This window comes from Ctenocephalides felis, unplaced genomic scaffold, assembly GCF_003426905.1.
Source record: "Ctenocephalides felis isolate EL2017-DRISC unplaced genomic scaffold, ASM342690v1 CF-g0.4_SCAFFOLD_01886, whole genome shotgun sequence".
NCBI classification, from domain to species: Eukaryota; Metazoa; Arthropoda; class Insecta; order Siphonaptera; family Pulicidae; genus Ctenocephalides; species Ctenocephalides felis.
This window is the reverse complement of record NW_020538040.1, coordinates 174,512,970-174,539,013: the sequence shown is the minus strand read 5'-3', so window position 1 is coordinate 174,539,013 and position 26,044 is coordinate 174,512,970. Positions and strand designations below refer to the sequence as shown.

The 26,044-nt window shown below is 29.9% G+C and overlaps 2 protein-coding genes across 3 annotated transcripts in view; one reads left to right on the top strand and one right to left on the bottom strand.

The window, feature by feature from the left end:
- Window positions 1-2,808: 2,808 nt before the first annotated feature.
- LOC113376286 (mucin-2-like) lies at window positions 2,809-6,660 on the top strand. Its single transcript, XM_026616191.1, has 5 exons — window positions 2,809-5,161; window positions 5,560-5,746; window positions 5,866-6,050; window positions 6,161-6,276; window positions 6,376-6,660. Exons 1-5 carry the CDS (start codon window positions 2,809-2,811, stop codon window positions 6,658-6,660), a joined length of 3,126 nt encoding a protein of 1,041 aa, XP_026471976.1.
- A 1,160-nt stretch (window positions 6,661-7,820) lies between these two features.
- The window catches only part of LOC113378332 (serine proteinase stubble-like), a 47,472-nt gene continuing 29,248 nt past the window's right edge, over window positions 7,821-26,044 (bottom strand). Inside the window, exons 3-6 of one of the 2 annotated variants that reach the window (XM_026618871.1) lie at window positions 15,016-15,193; window positions 12,848-13,145; window positions 10,582-10,689; window positions 7,821-8,339 (exon numbers count right to left, since the gene is read on the bottom strand). In XM_026618871.1, the coding sequence (XP_026474656.1) occupies window positions 8,163-8,339; window positions 10,582-10,689; window positions 12,848-13,145; window positions 15,016-15,193 (761 nt within the window). In that variant the 3' untranslated portion in view covers window positions 7,821-8,162. The remainder of the gene's footprint in view (window positions 8,340-10,581; window positions 10,690-12,847; window positions 13,146-15,015; window positions 15,194-26,044) is intronic. The other variant, XM_026618872.1, reaches the window with a different exon arrangement.

Genomic DNA, 26,044 nt, shown 5'->3' with positions numbered 1-26,044 from the left:
TCTTGACCGCTTACCTACGGGCGAGCCCACGGCAGCTCACTTAACATAAGAATATTCATTGCTGTTAAAAAAAATCCATATAAAGTACCAACTGTCTCTTTCATGAAGACATTTAATAATTGTTATGTTAGTAGTTAATAACCTTGTGGTTACAAATGTATTTATGTACAAATAATCATAAAAATTAAAAATTTCATACCTGCCATCGTACATGGCAAACGTCCATCGTATCAAATCTTTGTTATGTAACACAACAAGAATCATCGACCTGTCTTTATGTTCCTCGAACAGCGATTATTTCACTTAATTTTTACGACACATCAAATTCGTTTTATGAGTTATAAAAATTAAATTCGAATATAAATTAAATTTTTATTGGAACGAGCATAATTTAATTATCACGACACGCAATATTGTTTTTTTCTTTAATTTTTTTGTTTAATGTTTACTAAAAATTTTAAATCGCCTTGTCAGAATTGCTTGAAATTGAATTATTTTGACACCTCTGTGATTTCATGATAATTTTTTTTTGATACATTTACCAAATAGATTGAAAAAATACGCTTATAATATCTATATCACTTACACATTAATTACTACATAAATAAAAAAAAGTACAATTTTATTGATTTGACACTCACAAATATTATAATTGAACCATAACCTTACATTTGCATTACCGGCACGTGAACTGACTTGAAACGGCGTGGTGTACTATTAATAATAGTATTAATATTCTAAATGCGCATTTAATATGCAGGTAGTTTACCAAAGGTGTCATAGATGCCGCAAATATTTATAAATGCATATGACTGTTCATGAATATTATGATATTATAATATATAGTTTTTTTCATACTATATATAATATATTATTACACTTGATTTGTAAAATTTAATACTAACCGTGACTACCCGTGTTTGCAGTCCTAAATTTTCATTTATTTTTTTGGCAATGATTTTGTTCCAGAAGTTTGTGAATAAAGTTGTATAAGAAATTTAATAAGCTTTATATATATTGAACTAAATGATATATATTCTATTCAGTAAACTATAAAATATATCGCAAATTATAAATAAAGTACACTTGCAATATAAATGAATATACAGCACCGGTGTATCTTGAACTTTCAATGGTTTTCTGAATATAATTTCGTTTCAGAAGATAAAATCTGTTGAATGTACTTATTTAGATAATTTTTAGTCTATCCAACTAGATTTAATAACATGTAAATAATATAATAAATTATGAATAAAATAACGTAAAATATTAACAGTTGACTCGGTAAACTATTCTGAAAGTTAAAATTTTATGATTATATAATTGTATAGTAAATTTAATGAGCTTTCTAATGATATATAGATAATATTTGATATTCAGTAAAATTATGAACATAATATCAAAAAATACTAAGTGCACTAGCAACATATTATATACATGACTATATATCACAGGTGTGCCTTAAATATTAAATGATTTTTTACATAAAATTTTGTTACTGAAAACAAAGGTTAAATGCTTTTGTTTAGGTAATTTAATAATGTATCTAATTATATATAATGATCTACATACTATATAATAAATTATAAATAAAATAGCGTAAAATATAAACAAAATGCATTCAGATATGCTAAAGATATAATAATTTAGCACTATGTCGGTTAAAACCTTTATTTTCAATTTTTGTTACCATATGAATTTGATACAAAAGTTGTGAAATGATAATGAATATTAGATTTGTCAATAAGTTATATTGATATGTCTTTCAATAAATTATAAACAAAATAACGCTAAATATAAACAACATTCACAAAACTATCAATGCCATAGTGGCATTTGAAAAATTAAATTTTCATTCAAAGTTATAAAATTTTGTCTTAAAATTTACTATAACAGTTAAAAATTATTAACTATGATGTTATAGCAAATTTAATTAGCTATTCTTTGATGTATAATAACGTATATATGTTATAATATAAATTATGTTATAATTAAAATATCGCAAAAAATACATAAAAAAAGCTATAAATTAAACCGTTTGTAAAATTCTTAATGTTCAATATTTTTTTTGCAAATAATAATGATACAATAGTTGTTCAATGATGAATATAAGTAATTAAAAAAAATCTGTTTAAAAAATTTAATAAGCTATATGTCTATAAATAAATCACATGTCTTCAAATAAATTATGTACCAAAAAATACACTTAATTTGTAAATTTGCAAAAAACTAGTAGCAATGACATAATAGGTTTCGAAATTTTTAATTTTTGTTTAAAGTTATTAGTTAAAAAATTGTTACACTAATTATTAATTATGTTATACAAAAATTAATAATTTATCTAATGATACAAAATATCGTATAGATTATTTAATAAATTTTAATTAGATTAGTATTAAACTTATGGCGTGATGACATTAAAAAATATAAAATATTCAGTTATTTTGCCAAAAAATTTGTTCTAGAATTTAAAAATCAGTGAATACAGATTCAAATGTCATGCAATGAGTTATTCGTTCTTTATAATAACATATATGTTATTGAATAATCTGTAATTAACTTAACTTAATGTAATGTTAACTTAACACTAAATGTAAATAAAATACACTAGCACAAAATAATTAGCAATTATATAATGGCATTTAAAAAATAATATTTAAAGTTATTCTGCTAAAAAACTATTTATATATGCTTGTTCTAAATCTATATTTGTATTTACCTATATTTTCTTTATTTCCAGAAGGGCGCAAACTTTTCGGCGGCTACAGGATAACGCCCCGAATCTGCAAGCCCACGAGGACGATTCACATGCCGATCAGCGAACGGGGAGCGACGATATGCATGTTCAACCACGAGTGTGCGAGGCGCGGCGGCGAGGTGGTGGGCGCCTGCATGGATGGCTTTCTTTTTGGTGCCTGCTGTCAACTTCCCGCTGTCGAGGTGCCGACCCTGGTATCGTCCGAACCTGTCGTTATGGACATATCAAACAGTCACGATTTTAGCGATATGTTTGCCCATGCTGGTGTCGGTTCTTCCAGCAATGGCATATCTGCTCTCGATCACTTCAACAAATACGGTGGCAGTAGCGGAGGGCACAGTTCCACCCGCAAACCCTCTCCCTCTCCTGATTATTCTGGTTCATCCGAATATACTGATGAGTTACCGAGTAGAATACCGGTGTTTTCTAATACTGAAAAGTATCACGATTTTTCGGGTAGCGGTGTTTTAAGTAACTCTATATACGAAACTGAATCTCCTGAACATTATAATTATAGCAGTATTACTCATGATGATGCTGATACGGTTCTTGTACATTTGAATGGATCCAAAGTAACAGATGTCGCTAGGCCGAGTGACTTCAGTTCTGAATCGGTAACAGCAAGCACGGGCACAGGCTACTATAAAGATAAATTTGATTCAACGTTAATGCCTTTATCACCTGAAGAACTAGCACAAAAACCAATATATTTACGGCCCATGTTCCGGCCGAAGCCAACACGAAGACCGCCATCTGACAATGATAAATATGTACTTGTACATACAGTGAGTAATCAAAAGCCGGCAACTCAAAGGCCGGAGAATAATAAAACTCCGGAAATTGAATCCATCGAGTCCATTATAATGATGTTGAATGATTCCAAACCGGAATATACTGGTCATACTGATGTCATGGGGCATAGACATCCAAGTACTAAACCATCACATTATGGACAATCGACCACAAAATCACCACCATCGATATCCTATGTATACAGCCCAACAGTAACAAAAAGACCGGGATATGAACCTAATCATAAAATTACGCATGGGCAAGGTATATCATCGCACATTACAAGTGCTAAACCGCCATCAACAAGTTATGTGTATAGCCCCACGCCGACAAAATATATTCCTAATAAGTTGGGAGTTGATTCAAAAACTACCGAATCATACGGAAATGCAATAAAAACTCCATCGACGAGTTACGTATATAGTGCTACACCTACCAAGCGGCCCCCTTCCAATTCTCACTATTCAATTTCGCCAACTAAGAGTCCAAGTAATTATAACTATAGTCCTACTCCAACCGTAATCATTTTAGATGTGCCCAACGGTAATGGTAATGTTAACAAAATATCAAATCCAGGTGATAATACTGAATATTACACGCCAACACAAACTATTAATTTTAGACCAAGTGCAGGTGGTGTTGTGCATAATTCACCCACAATAACTATCAGTCATCATGTGTCTGCATCGCATGGAATTCAAGTACTTAATAATGGAGCTACTGAGAGGCCTGCACCAACGATACTTATTACACCAAAACCTACCACTAATATTGTAACAGCTAGCAGTTGGTCGAATCGGCCTGGTGTAAATCGACCTACTATAATCAATAAAGTTACATTAGGCGCAACAACGCACTTACCTATGTCTACATTTGGTTTGGCTACGAGTACTAGACCACCATCGACGTCGTATGTGTATAGTCCGTCGATCACAAAGCGCCCTGGTTCAACGACTCCTAGTTCTACAGTAGGGTATGGTTCTCTATATGTTCCACCAAAAGATGATTATGATCAACAAACATCACAAGATGATTTGATAAATTTTCCTCCAGTACGGAATCCTAATTTAAATACGTCTATAATGCATTTAGCAAATTATAATAATAAAAAGAATGGAACACTTTTAGATTATGATGATATTGAAATATCAACACCAAGCTTTATCGAAGATGGTATATTAGATGATAAAATAGATTTATTTGTTAATAAGATAGTAGAGTCGTTGCAGGGAAATTTTCAAGGATTGACAGATGTTGTTTACAACAATAAAAATGCAAGCCAAGTACTTGCTGCCAATACGCCAGCAAGGCCTCAAAGGCCTGCAGATACGCCGGTAACGAGGCCAACGCGGCGTCCTACAACGACTACTACAACCCGAAAACCGCCCACACGAAGGCCAAGTACTCCGACTAGAAGGCCTTCGACGACTGTCGCCCCTAGCAGGCGCACAACAACGACTAAAAGGCCAGTTACGACAACAAAACGGCCGCTACGTGCCACCACAACCCCAACAACTAAAAAACCGATTACAACGAGAAAGCCTAAGCCCACCACCCAGAAAGTGAAACCCGCAGATACAACAATTACGACGAAAAGACCACAGAGGGTAAGTGCACGCCTGTGATTGGGCATTGGCTGAAAAGCGAGACCGTTCAAGCGAATCTTTATTTAAAACCAATACGACGCTGACTATAATATTAAATAATATATAAATTAAATATAAATTAAATATACAATTAATATAAATATTATTCAAGAAATATTACCATATTGTTAGACGTACTTAACATTAACAAATAAATTCTTTAAGCTAACTACCACTACTAAAAATCCGAAACCTACTAAACGTGTGACTGTGCCCACGACTACTGTCGAGTTCGATGAAATTTCGGAGGAAGAAACGACAACTTTATCGAGTTCAGCAGGTGTAGATTATAATAAACGTAAGTTAAAAATGCGCGCGGAAATAAGATAAAATAAATAATAATTATTACTTTTGTCGATCCAGAATGCGGCATTCGACCACTAATAAAAACAGCTCGAATCGTTGGTGGAAAAGGTGCACAATTCGGACAATTTCCTTGGCAAGTTTTAGTACGAGAATCAACGTGGCTCGGATTGTTTACTAAAAATAAATGCGGTGGAGTGCTCATCACAAATAAATTTGTAATGACAGCAGCGCATTGTCAACCCGGGTGAGATATGAATATCGTCAATAAAACGATGGATTAGATTACGGCATTACTTCCGACTTAGTACTATCAATTTACCTGTATATGATAGCAGTTCTATATTATTCCAATTCTTATTTCAGATTCTTGGCTTCGCTTGTTGCTGTGTTTGGCGAATTTGATATATCTGGTGATTTGGAATCGAAGAGATCTGTAACTAAAAACGTTAAGCGTGTAATTGTTCATCGACAATATGATGCAGCAACATTTGAAAATGATTTGGCCCTTTTAGAGTTAGAAAGTCCTGTGCATTTCGATAGTCATATAGGTGAAAATAAATATCACTATAAATATAAACTAAAATTAAATTTGCACATAATACAAATATAATAGTAGTATTTGCTAGCTTGAATATTAATGCACTTTGTTTTATGGTAGTTCCTATCTGTATGCCTCCTGATGGAGCTGATTTTACGGGAAGGATGGCAACAGTAACTGGATGGGGTAGGCTGAAATACCAAGGTGGTGTGCCATCTGTCCTTCAGGAAGTACAGGTATAGTATACAATTTATAAACTAAAATTATGCATTGTAAATCACAAGGATGTAATGCTTTTAATGTCGTTATCCTAATGTATTCATTCGCATTACCAGGTACCAGTGATCGAAAACAGCGTTTGCCAGGAGATGTTCCATACAGCTGGCCATTCGAAGAAAATCTTGGAGTCGTTCCTGTGTGCCGGTTATGCGAACGGGCAAAAGGATTCTTGTGAAGGTGATAGTGGAGGGCCGCTGGTTCTTCAGCGGCCAGATGGAAGGTGGCAACTTGCTGGTACTGTGTCTCATGGTATCAAATGTGCGGCGCCATATCTGCCTGGTGTTTATATGAGGACGACGTACTATAAGCCCTGGCTGCAGAGCGTCACCGGCGTTCACTAATAACCAAATTTAGTCTTCTGTACAAGGACACAAGCTTTACCTAAGCCAGTCGCATCCTGGTTTTGTGAATAGAACTGTGCAGTGCATCAGTTGTATTGAAATTGACTGGAACACTTGTGCTAAACATGACATTAGAATACGCATATTAAATAAACGAGAATATTTAAATCGGCGCCCGCGGATAATTCTCGTGAAATGTGCGTCTCTAGTTGCGCCACATTTGCCCTTAGTCCGAAATTCTACCTCGCCTGAATTTATTGCATTGCGAGCGAAATAAATAGTTGATATTCTACTGAACTCGATTAGTAATCAATATAAAAATATTATCAGGCCATTTATAGATATTAGGAAATTCTAAAATGTACACCAAAGTCGTTCACACTTATCTTTTTGATATAATGTGTTTTTTCTTGAACTAAAAGCAATTTATTTAAGTTTTTTGTTAATGTTTTTGAGTCAAGTATAAAATTCCAAACCATTGAGTCTAACAATTGTAAGTTCGATATTTCAAACAGAATTAACTTTAATATCACACTAGATCAGTGTGCAATGACTGCAATATTTATTTATTTATTTAAAAGTGAAATCATCATGCACTAGTACTTTAATGTGATTGATGAATCTGTGAATGATTATAAATGAACGAATGCTGAATTTTAAATTATATCTATTTATTTGAATACTATTTGTATAAAAGTGTAAATTTATGAATGTAATTTTGATATTACCAACATTGTTATTTATTTATTTAATTATAAATAGGATTTAAAATAAAATTTATTATATTTGTTACATTGTGTTTGAATTATTGTACTAAAGAGAAACATATTTCATAAGTTGATATAAATATCGGAGATATAATACACAAAAATGTTTCTAACAATATATTTAATCCAAATTATCCCACAATGTATTTACATTTTATATATAACCCAAAATTGAACCACGGTTCTACATGATACGTACTTTGCTAATTATAATAAAATAACATTAATTATATAAAAATATTTTAAATACTAACTATACATAAACAATTAAAATTCTGAAACAAATATATAATTTAATAGAAACGAATTTTCTTAAAACGTTATTACTTAATCATGCATTCAAATTGCTGCAATAAATATTACACTACGCAATAAATAAACTCAAACAACGCGTTATATATATTTAGATAATTTTGCTATTTATTTACTAATCAGAACTTAATATTATTTAATAAAAATAATTATTCTAACATTGACTGAATCAGCAGCAGTTGTTTTTCTTAAAATATCATTATCGATTAGCAAACTTTTCGGTAACTCTTGAAATATTTGCAAGAATAATACAAATTAATAATTAAGCACAGATGATGTAAAGTTAATCATAAAAATTACACAATCACAAGTATGTCTTTTTGGTCTTTCAAATTCCCGTCTTTAGAATTTTAAATTAATTTATTATTGGAACTTTCGATTAGCACTTAATGAATACTTTGGGTAAGCTCGATGGAATAAAAATTATCCCATTACTTTGTCAATCCACGGTATGAATTTTTGTATATTGGTATATACGCCTGGTAAATGCTCACGACCACATCCGATGCCCCAAGAAACTAGCCCCACAAGGGTCCTTCTACCCTCAATCTGCATTGTTAGAGGACCTCCAGAATCACCTTGGCATGAATCACGACCACCCTAAACGTAAAAAAAATATATTTTACATCATTTGAAAACATTATATTATACATTTATATATCTCTCTTCTCATTCAAATTAATTATTAACATGAAAGACAGTTCTCTCGATAATCACGTACATACCTGACTTTTCATATTGAAAATGAGTTGCAGTCTGTTCAATCAATGAGTTCTACAATTTCTCATAAAACACCGTTAAAGTTTTGTCTTGTGGAATAATAAAGAAGGCAAAAAGATAATAGAATAAATAATGACAATTGTGATCGAACTATTTTACAGTTGCCTAGCTAATCAATCAAATCACTCCACGATGTAAAGAACTAATCGAAAATTATTTTTTGACTTTTGAAAAATTGATATAAAATGAATACAAACGTACTTTAATTTCGTAGTTTGAGTAAATTAATTCCTGTTCGAAATTTTTTATAAGGATTTGGAATATTTAACATTCTACATTCTACATTCTATTTGTGATTCAGTGACATCTACATTTATTGAATCACAAATAGCAAATAAAAACCAAATTTTTGAACTGAGATATTCAATTGTTATATTTCATTTATGACATCTATAATCATTTGTTAAAAGTAGTTATCTGCGAATGATTGATGTAATAAAATCAAAATGTGTGAAATTATATATTGTTTGAGAAGATAAAGTTATTGATTCTATAAGATAAAAATAAAATTAAAATTTCAAGAATTTCTGGATCTTCGAAATTTCAAGTATGATCCCTGTGTTTAAAAAACGTAAAACTTTGAATTAACATTATCAATAAGTATTTTTTTAAATTGAGTTTTTATATATGATCAAATAAATTTGCAAGAATAGTTGTCAAGTAAATGTGTTTAAAAAACGTTACACTTTGAATTAACTTGACATTATCATTTATTAGTATTTTTTCAAATTGAGACTAGAGCAAAGGTAAATGTAATGCTAGAGTATAGGTAAATGTAGAGCTAGAGTATAGGTAAATCTAGAGCTGGAGTACAGGTAAATCTAGAGCTAGAGTAAAGATATAAAGGTAGAGCCAGAGTAAAGTTAAATGTAGAGCTAGAGTAAAGGTATAAAGGTAGAGCTAGAGTAAAAGTAAAGGTAAAAGTAAAAGGTTCACTATCAAGTAAAGTTATTTATTTTTAACAACAATATTTGAAAATTGAGAAATTTTTGAATATTTAATTCAATTTTTAAATAGAGGTACAGTAAAGATAGAGGCAGAGGTAGAGTAAAGGTAAAGGACCAGGTAAAGGTAGAGGTAGAGATCAATGTAAATGTATAAAATAAAGTGTGTGCCAAATTGCGATGTTCATTTGCACTTGAAAATATAGATGAAAATATGTTTCCAATTGAGAATAAGCCCATCTCGGGCACTGTGGTGAGAGTGGAAATGGGAAAACTCTCACACTATTTCTTTTCTGAATCGAGTTGGAGTTTGACTCAGCTCACACACACACACACACATATACATATATATATATATATATATATATATATATATATATATATATATATTATACATTTCTTGATAGAGCAATTAGCGGTTAACTAAACTTATTTTTATTTGGAATTATTGTTATATATGTATAGATATACATATACATATAGTGATAAGTATATGCACGTTGCAGTAATGTCTCGGAAAGCAATGTTTCCAGATCTATAATCTAAAGTAAAAATTTGCTAGTCTACATTTTACAAGATGTGTTCAGGTAGGGATTTTTAAATATATGCGGTCTTAAGAGTGCGATTGTCAAAATTTATTTTTTATTGTGTTGGTATACATGCACCTAAAATATGATGAAATTTTCAACTATATTCACTGTATACTTTGTCTGTGGTTGTGTTTTGTTTAAACAATGGAAGAAAAACGCCGTCCTTTCATGGTCTTTTCAACTTTGGAAACAGGATTAAGTTTCAACTTTGGAAACCAAAGTCATATTTGATGATTATGGAGTTCGAAGCCTAGCAACTATCATAGACAAAGTAAAAAACGATTATATTTGAAAATTTCATCATACTTTAGGCATGTATACCAACACAATAAAAAAAATTGGCAATCGGACTCTTCAGACCCGATACATTTAAAAATTTCTAGCAGTTTTTGAAAACACCTCGTATACCACTACACGACAACTGGCTCAATTCCTGTAAGACTTAATAAAATAATATTACCTCGAGTCGATCCTTTCAGAAAAATCTCATAATCACCTGTCCGATTATTACCGATAAATAATATGTACCTCTTTATATCCGGCGCAGAGAAAGACATCGTGAATGGTTTCTCGTCGACCCGCAGCACGGAACCACCTCTGGCATCTTTCATTCGGAATCACCTCGACATCGACTTCCTACAAACAGAAGATGGCGCGTTAGAAATTATTGGAAACATTAAACGATTCTTGTTTAATTATACGCTATTTATCTACTTTGTTATGCCAGTTATTATAGGTACCCGTATCATGTCGTAGATAACTTATTCCCACGTACGCGATTTATATTTGTAATGGAGTTGGTATTGTTAGATGGTTTATTCTAAGATGTTTTCACTTACGATAATGAGGTAAATAGACTTGCAATGAACTTTTGGACACTTGCCATTGGAGCGATTTCAAAAGCTTTACATTTAAAGCTTTAAACTGTACTTATTTTAAAATATATAGGATATGATGTATTTGGAAAAGATAGAGCCAATGCATTTTTGAAGAAATTTGAAATTTTGTAAAATGGAAATGTGGCCATATATGCCTTAAGACTTTTTGATTTATAATTATTATAACTACCAAATTTTAAGTGAAAATTTAAAATCTTAACAAACATCTGAACTGATTATGAGTGAAATGCATTGGGAAAAATCATGTCATTTTTAGGCTTTTATTTCTTTACTTGATTTTTTTTATTATAAAACTTTTACCTGTTTTACTATTTTACAATCCTTATCAAATGAGCCAAATTCTGATAAAAAATCATCTATAATGCAACAACGCGAACACATCTTAGTGCATTTTTTTTTAAAAGGACCCCTCAAAGTCTACCAATTTTGAAAATTTCAAATTCATAGTTCAACAAAAAGTCACAATTCCTAGCAATTGTATCATTTTTTGTATTGTAGGACATTTCTATCTTTTACAATCACGGATCCTTAAATGAAAAAAATTAAGAAAAATCAATTACAATAATAAAAAAAAAAGTCAAAATTTTTCCAAAACTTTAGGTTGCACTTAAAAGCTCGTAATTTCCACACAACGTGAAATATATTTTTTGTAACGTTGAGTTCTGGGACACCCTGGATATGTATATATATATATAGATACAAAATTAAAACAAAAAATATTTTTGGATAGGCACATCTATCTAGATTCTAGATAATAGCAAAAAAATATATTTCTAATAACTTTTAATAGGCTTTCATATGTTTCGAATCACAATTTGACTCTTCTTCAGTGTATAAAACACAAAAATTCATTGGAAACAGAAAAATCACAATAAATAAATGAAATACTTTAAAAATCATGTTAAAGTATAAAAAGCATTTAAATTGAAAAATATTATTTGAAATTAATTTGTAAATAAAAGCATTTAAATTAGAATTAATGTATAAATTATATAGAAATCACTGCCAATATAGAAGTTACTGCCCATCCTATTAGACAAATATTGAAGATTTTTTTTTTTTTATCTGGTGACGTGTCCACAATACTTTCATTTTTGTGTTTATTTATATATCTTTCATTATCTAAATTTTTTTTTCATATATAAGAGTGAGTGTGTGTAATTGCAAGCTTCTATGTTATTAGTATAAAACTAATAAAAAAAATATGCCAAATACTGAGTCTTACAATAATATATAAATATTTAAAAATCCATCATCCATAATGCAAATTTCTACTATCAAAATTAAACGTAGATACATTATCCCAATATCTTGCATATGCTAATATTGTATGTTCCGCCGCGGCCTATATAAATCTCGCATTTTACGAGTGGAAAGGGTTGATATACAAAGTTGCTTCATCTTAATTATTGTAAATCAAAATATTCCTATTACTTCTTAAATACTGATTAACTCAACTGGTTGCTGAATTATTGTTAACTCTGGTAAGGAGCAAGACCAATTCTAGTAAAAGCACCTTAATAATATGGAGTAAGGGTGGTTTGACAAAAAATCACAAAATATCACGTGGAAAAAGATGGGTCTAATAAGATATCACGTGTATTTATTTTTTACCTCAATTCAAAAAGAAACTAAAACTTTTTTAAAAAAAAAAGGATTGTTTTTAGGTACTAAAAATACACGTGATGTGTGGGGGTGATAATTTTAAATATCACCACGTATGACCAAGAGAGAGAGGGTGTCCAAAACTACTTAGAATTTGCTCACGTGATTAATGGACGCCCCCTGAGCAAATATTACCATTTTTTTATAAATAAAGCAATTGCTGAATAATCAAAAAATAAATATAATTAAATTAGATATATAATTTTTTTTTTTATTTTTCTTCGACTAACTTGTAAGACAGCCGGCACAGTGCTCTGCCCGTGCCTCGTCCGTCCCCATCCGGCGACTGTTGCCATTTTTCCAGCCAGTTTCATTTGCTTATGAGGTAAGCAGACAGGTAAAATATGTTGTTTGAAAATAACAGTTCTATCGAGTTTCACTAAGGCTACATCATTCCGGAAATCGGTTGGCGAATATGAAGGATGGACTTCTTTGCGTTCGATTGCGTATTCCTCGTGGTTCAGTCGCTCATCGTGGTCGCGGACGTCCCATTCGCCCAAACGCACCTTCAGGTTCGAGTTTGGTGTCCTAGAGAATAAATAAATTTGTTACTCATATATATTTCTATGTAACAATATAACTTTTATAACATTAATAAAATGGAATCCTACTCTAATCCGATTAAAGTGATTCAAAAAGCATATTGCTTGTGTGGACAGTGTAAGAAATTGGTTACGTTTTGTCCATTAACTTTTAGTAGGGTAAGTTATAGTAATCGCAAAAAAATTGAAAATGAAAATTTATACATATCTTTACGTTTCAAAGGTTTCTGAACATTTTGGCATACCTTGAAAAAAATAAATATATGTGTGTATGTAAAAATAACAGTTATATCGAGTTTTACTAAGGCCACATTATTCTGAAAATCCGTATGTAAATATATTTGTAGGTGTGTGTGTGTATGTGTGTATGCGCGGATACAATTTTTCGTCGACAATTTCGAGGATTTTATTTGTATTGACGATATAAAAATTTGGTGAAATTTTTGGGAAAACAGATCCAACCTTCAAAAAAAATGTTAAATAAAAGAAGTTGTTCCAACAAGTCAGATTTTTTAAAAACTTTCAAAATTCTCAAAAATCTAAAGTTTTTTTTAAAAAACATTAGTTTTTGATACGGATGCCATGCACTACTAGTCGTTTTATAAGAATTTATTTAATAAATGAACAAACTTTTATTTCTCCCAACTATTCGGCAAGCATTATAACACAACTTTATATTGACCTTGTCTTTTACATAGATAGACCGGTACAAATTTTTGACATCATATTAGAAAAAGAATATTTGCCATGAAAGAAATTCGTTTAATTACAGCTACTATTTCTTTTATAATTTTAAAATAAATTATATGCTACTATTTAAGTCCAAAATCTCACAATTCTGCCAAATTTTTATCAAGCAATGTACTAAAACAAAATCTATTAGTTTTTCGTACACTTTTGCTGCTTTCTCCTGATTTATTGGATAATGTTTGAAACTTGGGATAAGCATTTTTTCAGTTTGCTTTTATACACCATGAGAGTGATGAAATTTGATTTATACAAATTGGTTCAAAAACTATGAATAAATTTATCTGTTTTAGAACAACAAACTATCCAATTAAAGAATTGAACAATCTCTCCTATTGTCATTACCCAATAGAGAAACCTATTTGTTATATGTTTATTATCGACTTCACACACCATCTAAAATTTTATTCGAAATTTGTGTTGTTTATTTGGTATATATTATAAAAATTTGCACCTATTTTTTGACGGAAACAACAACCCAAATAACATTATTGTTCACCGGTCAATTTGACCGACCGCGGTATTTGAGCCACATAACAATTTTTTTTCGGTAAATAGAAATAATAACTAAAATCAAAGAGTGGAGAAAATATTATTAGTATATTTTAAGAATTGTCATATAGTTTGATAATGGCATTTTAACGTTTAAAAATGTCTAAGTTAAAATGGTCAATTTGGGCGGCGTTGTTAGGTTAAGTACGACCTAAAATTTGCTGACGTTCAGAATGAAATAGGTGTAAATATTGAAAAAAAGAAATTACATTTCTCAACATAATTACAAGGAATATTGTAGCACTTTAAATACAATTTAAAACTTATAAAAATATAAATGCTCTTTGTAGGTGATTCACCCCAGACAATATGAGAATATAATATATTCATTAGTTATTGACTTTATATAACTCTAAGCTATTGGTTTTGATATTTTTCATTTTGCATACTAGATCACAACGTAATTGTCAAACAAGTTTTGTTTTGATAGCCAACATTATAAAACAAAACAATTGAACCTGAACAGATGTCATTCAATCATTTCCGATATTTATCGTAGATAATAGTAAAATTTATTTAGAAATTCTTATAAATCTATAATAAATATAATTACTCACGTGGCAACGCAATGTGCAGCAGTTATAACCCATCGATCACTAACTAAGGCACCACCGCAAGATAATTTTTTGCTCAAAAATCCTGATTTGATCAAAGCCGCCTGCCAAGGATGAGACCCGAATCCTGTTGAATGACCTCCTACGATTCTATTAGACCTCGTGTACAATTCTCCACAAGCTGTCGATAGAAATTAATAACATATGATAAATCACATTCATTAGATGTCCGTAAAATTCATGCATTTGTGAATTTGAAGAATTTGTGTATAGTGTGAGAACTGCCTTTGGGATTACACCTGTAGATGTGCTGAATATAAGGTGATCTAAAAAATAATAAATATAAAGATAATAGGATATATATTTTAAAAATATAAGACGTGCTGAAAGTGCAAATAATTTTAAGCGAAATAATAATTAGGAAATTCGGTATTGCACATATGAAAACAAAAAATGTTGATTGAAATGATTTAATGTCACATGGTAAATGAATATCATATATATTTTTAATATTCAAGTAATCAATAAAGTAATTTCAATGTTTTTGGTGAAAACTAAAAATTTTTTGTGAAATCTAATTTCTGTGATTTGTTATTTATATTTTCATTATGAGACAACAAAATAATGAAAATACTCAAAATTTTAGCTTTGTGTTCTGAGGAGTAATTTTGTAAAATTTAGAATTTTAGAAGCTATGTAAGATTATATTTGCACAATTTTTAATATTCAATTTTTTTTGGATCTATCAATTTGACTGAAAAGGTACATTTTCTATCAAATTATTAAACGTACCAATTTGAAGCAAAAGTAGATAAAAAAACAATCAATTTGTTTAAAAGTTCATACTTTGGCTAAAATTATTAAACAATCACGTCCCGACTACCAATCAAGAATTAAACTGATTATTTAGATTTTTGAAATGGCTTATAAATTAATAATAGGGTAGAGCGGGGCTTAAAGGTCCGCGGGTAAACAGGTCCACTAGCGTTATCTCAAAAACAAGTAAAGTTAATACTTTTTTTAACAACAGTATTTGAAAGTAGAGGGCAAATATGTATAACTCTACAACACCTTGATCTTTACGACATTGCTATCAGGGAGAAAAAGAACAATGTTTCAAAAATCCATCACAAAAGTATTTTTTTTTTGTTGCTAGTTTGTTTGGTCGTGAGCACTGTTGTTTAGTTAACTTGATCTTAATAAAATATCTAAGTATACGTTATTTAATTGTTTTATAGGATGTATTGTTATTTTCAAGATAGATTCAACAGCTTTTTTATATAACCTTTATAAAAACTTACATGTGTGTGGGGTAAAAAGGACCAACAGAAACTTTACCCTGGCAAAGGTGTAAAAAAGTAAAAAATGTAGATAAGTAAATTAAGCTAAAAATCTATTTTATAAGAAATAAGTAAAATAAATAGTTATTCTTAATCTGCTGATGATTATTTCCGCCAAAACACCAGATCAAGGTTATATACAGAGTTATCTCTGTAGAAAATGAACCTATGAAATTTATATTTTGCATTGGTTGAATAATGTAGCTATTAATTTGCAAAATCCCTTTAAAATAAAAATACTTGTCTGCCTCTAGCCACTTTCCAAGGGGTAAAAAGAACCAAGTGACAAATTGAAAATCAGCAGAAAAAATACATTTCGACAATGATTAATTATCTGGGAGTTTTACAAAGTATAGTCAGTTTGTTGTTTGTTTGATATGTGATTAAATTGGTCTGGTTTTTACAAAATAATTGTTCAAATTCAAATTGGAACTTTGTGCCATGCTCTACCCTATAATATTTAAAGTAGTTTAGTATATTGAACGAATTTATATGAAAGTCAAAATTTTGTTTGAATTATTAAACAATTTCCAACCAAGAATTGAACTAAATATTTAGGTTTCTAAAATTGCAATTAAACGTCATGTTTAAAAGGATTTTTTACTGTCAGAAGAATCTCAAGATCTATTGAACAAGTCTTAAACCACACCAAACTGTATCAATATCATAATAATTTTTACATGTTAATAGTAATGCAAGACTTAATTTCGTTTTGGTGTTGTATTTTACTGTACTTAATTCAATTAAGATAATTTATTTTCCGTGATAAGTAAATTTAATCCTTTATCCAAAATATTTAAGAAATATTCAAAGCAGTTTGAAAAAAAGTTGTCAAATTGAATAAAAAAGTGCTTGTTTTGAAAAGTTTCCTAAATAAGCCACATTTGCGAACGCAACTTTAAGCACTGTTGTTTAGTTAACTTGATCTTAATAAAATATCTAAGTATACGTTATTTAATTGTTTTATAGGATGTATTGTTATTTTCAAGATAGATTCAACAGCTTTTTTTATATAACCGTTATCAATCTCAATAGCTTATAGAATAATAAGATTCTGATTGCTATTAAATTTGTAAACAAAAAAAAAAACAAAAAAAATGAATAAAATTCCACATTTTGGTGGATAAAATCGATCTAATCGTAAAAAACCTTTCATTTTCATATGTGCAAAACATCGACGTGCAGAAAGTGAAGACACCAAACATCAAAACAATTATCAAAATCCTCCATCCAAATGTATATCAGTACCCCTGGTCGAAGAAAGCGAGGTCGAGGGCGGCGGCCTGTGGTAGCTGGGCAACGGGGGCAGGTCGTTCGGATACACCTGGTTATTGTCGGGATATTGCTGGTGATGGTAATGGTGGCTATCGTAGGCATTATCATTGTCATTGTAAATATGGTGATTTGATGGATAATGGTGACTTGGCGGCTCGTGCTGCGACGACGGGTAATAGCCCAGCAGGTGAATTGTGTCGCCTGCATTATTTATTTATTTATTTATTTATTATACGCCAATAGGCTATATACAGTTAATAATATAGTAATGTAACATAATAATGTTAAACTATGTTATTTATACAAATACACATACGGGCACCTATACATACATACGTACATACATACACCCGCACATGCACTTACATGTAGTCTCAAACACACTAGTAATGCTAACAAATTCTAATATGTATAATATTTTGACAATATTGTCAAATGTACTATGTGATAAATTAAAAAAGTTTAGTTTCGGACTCTTCAATATTTAGTTTTTTGTGGTTTTTGAAGTCTGCACAACACGATTTGTTCTTAATCCTTGCCTCGGGCATATTAAATTATTTTTTTTTAGAATCTATTATATTATTAGTGTCTTTGGAATGCTGTCTTGAATTATTTTAAATAATATGTTACAATTATAGCATACAATATTATAAAAAACTAGTGGGGCGCATGGCATCGTGCCTTAAGGCAAATTGCTGGAACTTCCCGTACCAAAAATTTTTTTTTTTTAAAACATTTTTGAAAACAAAATTACTCTGAAAAAATTAGATTTTTGAGAAACTATAAATTTTTGACAAAAAATTTTTAGTCAATTTTTTTTTTTTAAGAAAAAAGACTTTATGACAAAAAATTTATTTTGAAATATCTTGAAAATTCTGAACTTTTTTTCAAAGCAATCGTACTGCTTAAACTGCATAGAGACGAAATATCGAAGCGCGTAAGCGCCGCGTCGGCGTCTAACGGATAAACATTGGTACGGAACCGATAGGAATGTAAACAAAATTTATACTTATTGTTAAAATCTCTATAAAATATCTGATAATTTGATGTGCATATGTCTAATGATCATTTATGACCGCTAAATGGCATTTTTTTACTTATTTTTACTGGATCTCCGAAACCGCTAGACCTGCCTTCACGAAAATTTGATTAGTTTTTCATCTTGTTAATACAAGTAAAATGTTTTTTAAATAATTCAAATCAGAAGCTCCGTTCTCTTAAAAACTGAGGTACCGTTTTTGGCACTTTTTGCCCCATATCTTCGGAACGGCTAGACCTACCTCCGCCAAAAACTAATCAGCACGTCTTCTTATCAATACAAATCGAATGTTTTTTGAATTATTCAAATCGGTCGATCCGTGTTCCCGAAATCGTCGACGAAAATTTGTATCCGCTCACACATTCATACACGCACACACACACACATACACACACACGCACACACACACACATACATCCATTTTTTCTAAGGTATGCCAAAATATTCAGAAACCTCTGAAACGTAAAGATATATAAAAATTTTCATTTTCGATTATTTTGCGATTACTATAACTTACCCTACGGGAAGTTAATAATATTTTTACCACTATCAGTGATAAAAGTCTATAAACAGTCTCCAAACTATCTCTAAAAACAGTAAACTCATTTTTAATATCAATTGCTTAGGAGAACTAAAATTAATATATGTTAAATAAAATTCAGAATCCATGCAACCAAAATTATTTTGAGAGGTATGTTTCAATAATACCTTAAAATAATTTGCATATAATTGACAATAATTTTATAATATCAGATTATCCAATAATAATTTGTTGTTTAATATAGTAATCGTCACAATATATTTGGCATGAATAACAAAAAGTGATGAAGAGATATTTAACACAGAAAATCAACAATCGAATTTTTGTGTAATGATAAATATTTACTACAACTTAATATGTAATTAATTCCAATAAATTTTATATGTAAATACCTGAGCCAGAAAAATTTTCATTGCTGACCGGTGCAATTGATTTATCTTGATCATATTTAGGTTTTAGTAAAAATAAAGTAGAGAAATCATACACGTATGGGACGTTATGTGTTAAACTTTTTTTTATAAAAATCGCACAATTTTTTTATCCGCTGTGTAATTTTATAACAGTACTGTGCGAAAGCCAACAACTTGGCATATAATTAGACAATTGTACACTTTATGATTCCGTATATTTATCGTACCATGACTGGACCCGAAACTTTTGTTATTACTTCTCTCTAAACAAAACGAATTTTTCTACAGAGAATTCAATAATAAATAAAGAACATTTCTATCACAATGATAAAACAAATACAATGTTTATGAATTAAAAAAGTAAAATCGCGGATATCAAAACTACTGAATATAATTTTAATTTGTTTATTGTACGATTCATTTTAAAGAATTTAATAATGTATGATTTTCTAAATTTTTATTCAAGCATGTTTCATGTTTTGTTGCTTCACTTTAATAATGAGGTTTATATTGATATGAAATCAACGTACAGTTTCATCACAAATTGTGAATATGAACATATGCATTAGACAAAGTTATAACTAATAGTTAACACACACATACATACATATATATATATATATTTATCTGTACAAGATTTAGAGAATATATATTTATATATATATATATATATATATATATATATATATATATATATTTATGTGATATATATAATATGATTAGCAACCATATTATTCTAATTATATATTATTTATTTTAGTTCTTTTATTATTTTAGAGTTTCAACTTAGAAACAGCGTTCTGCCTAAAAGCAAGTGCAAAAGAAACTCCGTTAAGACTATCATGCCTAATACGATTTCTCGCAAGATACGCCACTTTATACCAGTCTCTATCCTGCATAATATCTCTACTTATGAACACATTGTCTCTATCCTGCATAATTCGATTTTAGATCTGCATAATACGTTTTTGGTCCGGATTGCAAATATATAATACGCCACTTCATACCAGTCTTTATAATACCTTTATACTTATGAACTCATTGCCTCTATCCTGCATAATACTATTATGAACCTGCATAATACGTTTTTGGTCCGGGTTGTAAATATATAAAATGTGAAAAAATAAACATTCTGAAAACAAATAAAATAGTTTATTTTTTTAGAAATAGTTTCTTGATTAACAATTGTATATAAAATAGTGATTGTAGAAAAAGAAATAGAGCCTATTTAGAACATATTTTTGCTAGTTTTAATTTTATATGCAATTTGAATTGTATGTATGTTTTAACTTTATGGTATAGTGATTTTAAATCTTAGCAACTAAAAATTAGAACTCAAATAGTTGATATGTTTGATTTTGATCATTTTTCCTTAGATTACTTCAATTTGAAAATATTTGATTTGATGAAAAAAACTTTAGTTGAACTTAATTATATTTTTGCTAGTTTTAATTTTATATGCAATTTGAATCTTATGTATGTTTTAATTTTATGTTATAGTGATTTTAAATTTCAACAACTAAAAATTATAACTCGAGTTAAAATATTTGATTCTGATATATTTTTCTTAGATTCCTTTACTTAGAAGATATTTGATTACATTTTATTAATTTAAATATTTTGTGGTCTGTGAATATTCAGTTAAATTTAAAAATAAACATATTCTTCATATTCTTAATTTTAAAAATTATCAAATAACAGAAAAATATTTTGAAAGATTGCTGCTCCACAAATAAATCACGCACTATTCACCTGATATGAATAACAAAATTACGTTAAATTATTGAACGCTAAAAATCCTTCTAAACATGGCTTCAAATGAAAATCACTTGCAAAATACTACGAGAAAAAGTTTGCTCTATCACTTTGATCGTTCTAATTATAAATTTTTAGACCAATTTTAGTAAAATCATCAGATTTTGTGAGAATTAATTTAGAAATAGTTTATCCAACAAAATAATGTAACTACTACTTCTAAATTTATCCTTAAAAATTACTACACCAATAACATTATTTTACATCATCTGGCTGCTCAATTTAATTTAGTTTAATAAAATCAAAAAAGGTTGCTACTGAGCAACCTCTCAAAACTTCAAATCCATAATTTACTCTTATCTTCAAAATTAATAATTGTTTAAAAAACACAAATCTGAGAAATACAGCCAAACATTGGAAAATGTTGATCACGACCTCAGAATTTAGAATAGATTGTATTCTAATAAAATAAAAAACACTGTCACAATTGAGACAGATCAGACCGATGCTCCTTGGTTCTCAATAAACCAGGGCTCAACATTTCCTAAAACTGGCAAAATTCTTTTGCCAATCTTCTTGAGACACCAGTCTCCAGTAGACTGAAGATTCCAAAAGACAGTATTCAAGACAATTAGCATGACTACATCTTTGGAGAAATTAGCAGAATTGGTGCATCATCCATTGGAGTGACAACTATTGGTATATTAAAACTTAGCACAAAAATTTCGTTTCATATGTATGTAAGTGAATGAATTGAACCAAACTGATTATAGGATATTATATATTGATTGCTGTTGAAAACAAAAATTATACATTTAAACACGATTTTCCATGGGGTCACGACCCCCGAATTGACCTTATGATACTAAAAAGACCTTGCAGAGTAAGTAATCCAGTTTCGCGTCTCATAACTCGATTTATTTAGTACATTACGATGCGAGTACTGCAATACAACTTCGTTACGTGTTACAGTGATCCATTTTCTCTGTAATAATTTACATGACACAAATATAAAATAATACACGCCATGCTCAGTCGACATTTGATAATCCACATTCGCTTTGTTTTATTATGACGCGTTGCGGATGTAATTGAGTTATTATTCTTAGACAGAGCGCGACATTGATAGGACTGAACATGAAAGTCATATAATTCGATCAGAAATGCACGATCATTGAATAATATTGATTGGAAGAAATTGATCTATTTGTATAGTGTATGGCTGCACCGTGGTCTAGTGGTTAGAGCTATGAGGTTCGAATCAGATATTCCAGATGTGTTGTGCTGACTTCGTACCAAAAGTCTGATTTCAACGCAGCAGTGATATCGATTTTCACTTGGAAATATAGATAGCAATGTGTTGCAGGTAAAAATAGCTTTTACCCGACGTTGCACCAATAAAAAATATTAATTATTGCAGATATAGTAATAATAAATTTATCACACAGCGATTGAATAATCGTTTGGGTTGCCATCTATATAAAGCCACGTCGTTTAAAAAGTCAGATAAAATTATATAACTAGAGCGGCTAGTTCAAAATATGAATATTTTTTGAATAAATTGCAGAAACGTGGTTCAGGTTGTCTGAAGTCGGACTTGTAATAATTTGACATGTATAATTAAAATATTAACTTTACAAATTGTTTCAGGCAAAAATTATATTTTAAATCACGCATTCAACTTTTATTATAATATTTAAACTTTGACTTTTTTTAAAAAAAATAAATTTTATGTTGTGCATGAATCTCGAATAAGGAGGCGTCCATTAATCGCCTGAGGCTTTTAGGGGGAAGGGCTGGTTTGACAAAAAATCACAAAACATTACATGGGGGAGAGAGGGGTCTAGTAAGATATCACGTGTATTTATTGTTTACCTAAATTTTAAAAAAATCCATTATCAAAAATTCGTTCGAAAAATTTTGCGTAACTAAAAATATACGTGATGTTTTGTGGTTGAGGGGGCGTAATTTTAATTATCACGACGTATCACTAAGATGGAGGGGAGTCCAAAAATTGCTAGAAAATAGATCACTCGACTAATGGACGCCCCTAAATAAATATGCTATTATTATTTAAATTATTTGTTTTTTTAAGACTTGTAAATAAAAATTTGCGCAAGTTTTCTGTTTTATGTTTTCTTAATACTGGTATCACCAATATTCATTTTAATTGAATTTATTTAAGCACAAATGAAATTTTATGACTAATGTTGACTCTAACATAATGGATTGTGACTAGACTGCAATTCACCTATTAATGATACATGATCAGATTTAGAAATATTAATTTTGATTAGCTATGATGTGATCAATGCTCTATTTTATTTTAATACTCAAAAATTTAGAATAAAGCAGCTAACTTTTTTCTGTGCAAAAATTTTATTGGAGAGTAGGTACGTGGTACAAGAAGTTATAAAGCACAAGGCTGTAGGTCCATATCCAACATTGCGTTTAACCTGATATCAAACAGTCGTGATATCAGGTTTTTGTTTGAAAATATGTACCTCAATAAAAATAGCCTTTCAGTGCTTTATTGCAATGTATATCATGTCACTATTAGAAATATTTTATAATATTCTTATCACAAAGAGAAAGGACAATCAATGAGTTGCCTTCTAATGTTGTGAGAAACACATCACAACAGCTCATAGAACACTGAAAGTATTTTCAATTGCTGTTAACAAAAATAAAAATAAAAAAGAGATAATTTTGTAAACGATCCCCCAGTTATAATAATTCATTTATCGTTTTTCAATTCCAAATATATCTATTTCAACTATAATTAGAGCAAGTACATAAACGATTTTAGTAATAATAATTTGTGCAAAAAATACAATTAAGATAATTGTATGAAACTAGTTGAATAATATTAGAGAAACAGAATCGGTGCATAACGCGTTGACATTGCGCGATTTTTAGGGTCAGCGAGAGTGACGACAAATTCAGAAGGTGTCAAGAACGGCGCGAACGTACTAGTCAATGCTAAAACAAAGCCTATGTAGATTTAAGAGTTATAAAAGTTGGAATATTTATTTAAAAAAAATACATTTTTGAGTAAATTAAAATCTGTCCTAAGAAAGACATTAATTAATTAGTTTGTTAGTTTTACAATTGAAATAAAAAAGAAATCTAATGCCTTTGTTGCCTTTGTTTGTGTATTTAAGCCATTTAAAAAATAAAAGCTGATTCTGCAAAATACCAAAAAATAAGATTCTAGTTTAGTTATCTTGAGGAAATGCAAAAATATTACTAACTCCCTGGTAAGTTTGTTTAAATATGTCAAAAACTTACAGGTATTCTAACTATTGCTTCCATGATATACGATCTTTGTACTAATTGTGACGAAGTACTTTCGAACTTCTGGCTATTAAATTTGATATGAAAGATTATTATAATATAAATTAGTTTCGTTTTTTTCTTGTCTTTTATACTTATCATATAATTATTTTTTCTACAGTGACAATTATCATTTTATCAAACCAAATACACAAATTTTCTTTGTGTTGTACTGCAGTCTACTTACAGGCAAAATGTTGAGTTTTTCGTTTTCCATAGAATACGTTCATTTGTTTGATAACTTTTTACACTTATGTAAATAATACAAATAAAAAATATAATCAAATTTTTTTTTATTTTTGCACTTTTATATCTTAAAATTTGGCTCTAATCTGAAAATGCTTTATTTTTATCTTCTTAATGAAACGAATCGAATTTTAGATTTTGAAAATTTTCATTTATTGCCATTAAACTCCATGGCCTCACTCTTGGGAAAAGTGGCTAGAGCGACTAGATCTGGATCAGAGGTCCAGGGTTCGAGAGCTTGATGTCTAGCAGTAGTGACATCGGTTTTCACTTAAAAATATAGATAGCAATATGTTTCCGCATGAAAAAAACCCTCATCTGGCATTGCTGCATCAATAAAATGTTCACCCTATTACTAAAATTATAATGATAACAAAGAGATGAGACAACTTTGAGTTGCCTCATCGGGTTAGCGATCTCCATTTGTTTCCAGCATGCGAGATTTTGATATTAGAGCGTGCTCTATTTTTGTGGATGGAACATAGACCTATGAATAAAACTGAATCAAACGACAGTTGTTTTCTGGGCTAGCTCCATAACATGGTTGATTTTTAAATGTGATTTGTTATAGCTTTCTTGATTTTTTGTGATTTGTTTTGGCTTGCTGAATTTTTGAGTGAGATTTGTTTTAGCTTACTAGATTATCAAATATTATAAATCACAAACCAAATACAGCTTCCCTATTGGTTTGAACAAACAAGTCCATCTACAAAAATAGCGCACGTCCTATCACCACATTTTTTCGACTTTACAATCAGCATGCTAGCCAGCAGACCAAAAAAGCAACAAAACAAACCCCGTTTGATTTGAACTCTGAACGTGCGCTATTTGTGTGGATTGAATCGTTTGTTTGAACCAATAGGAAAGCAGTATTTTGTCATGTGGTTTATTATATATAAGAATCTAGCAAGCTAAAACAAATCTCATTTAGCAAGCAAGTTTTCTTGCATCGTCTGTAGCAAACGTTTGAAAAACTACCATGAAATCTAGCGCGACAAAATAAAGCATGCTATCTAGCCCAAAAAATAAGCGTCGTGTGACAGGGCTTTATGTATATTAATAAATTTTGAATTCTATGTCAATAAATAAA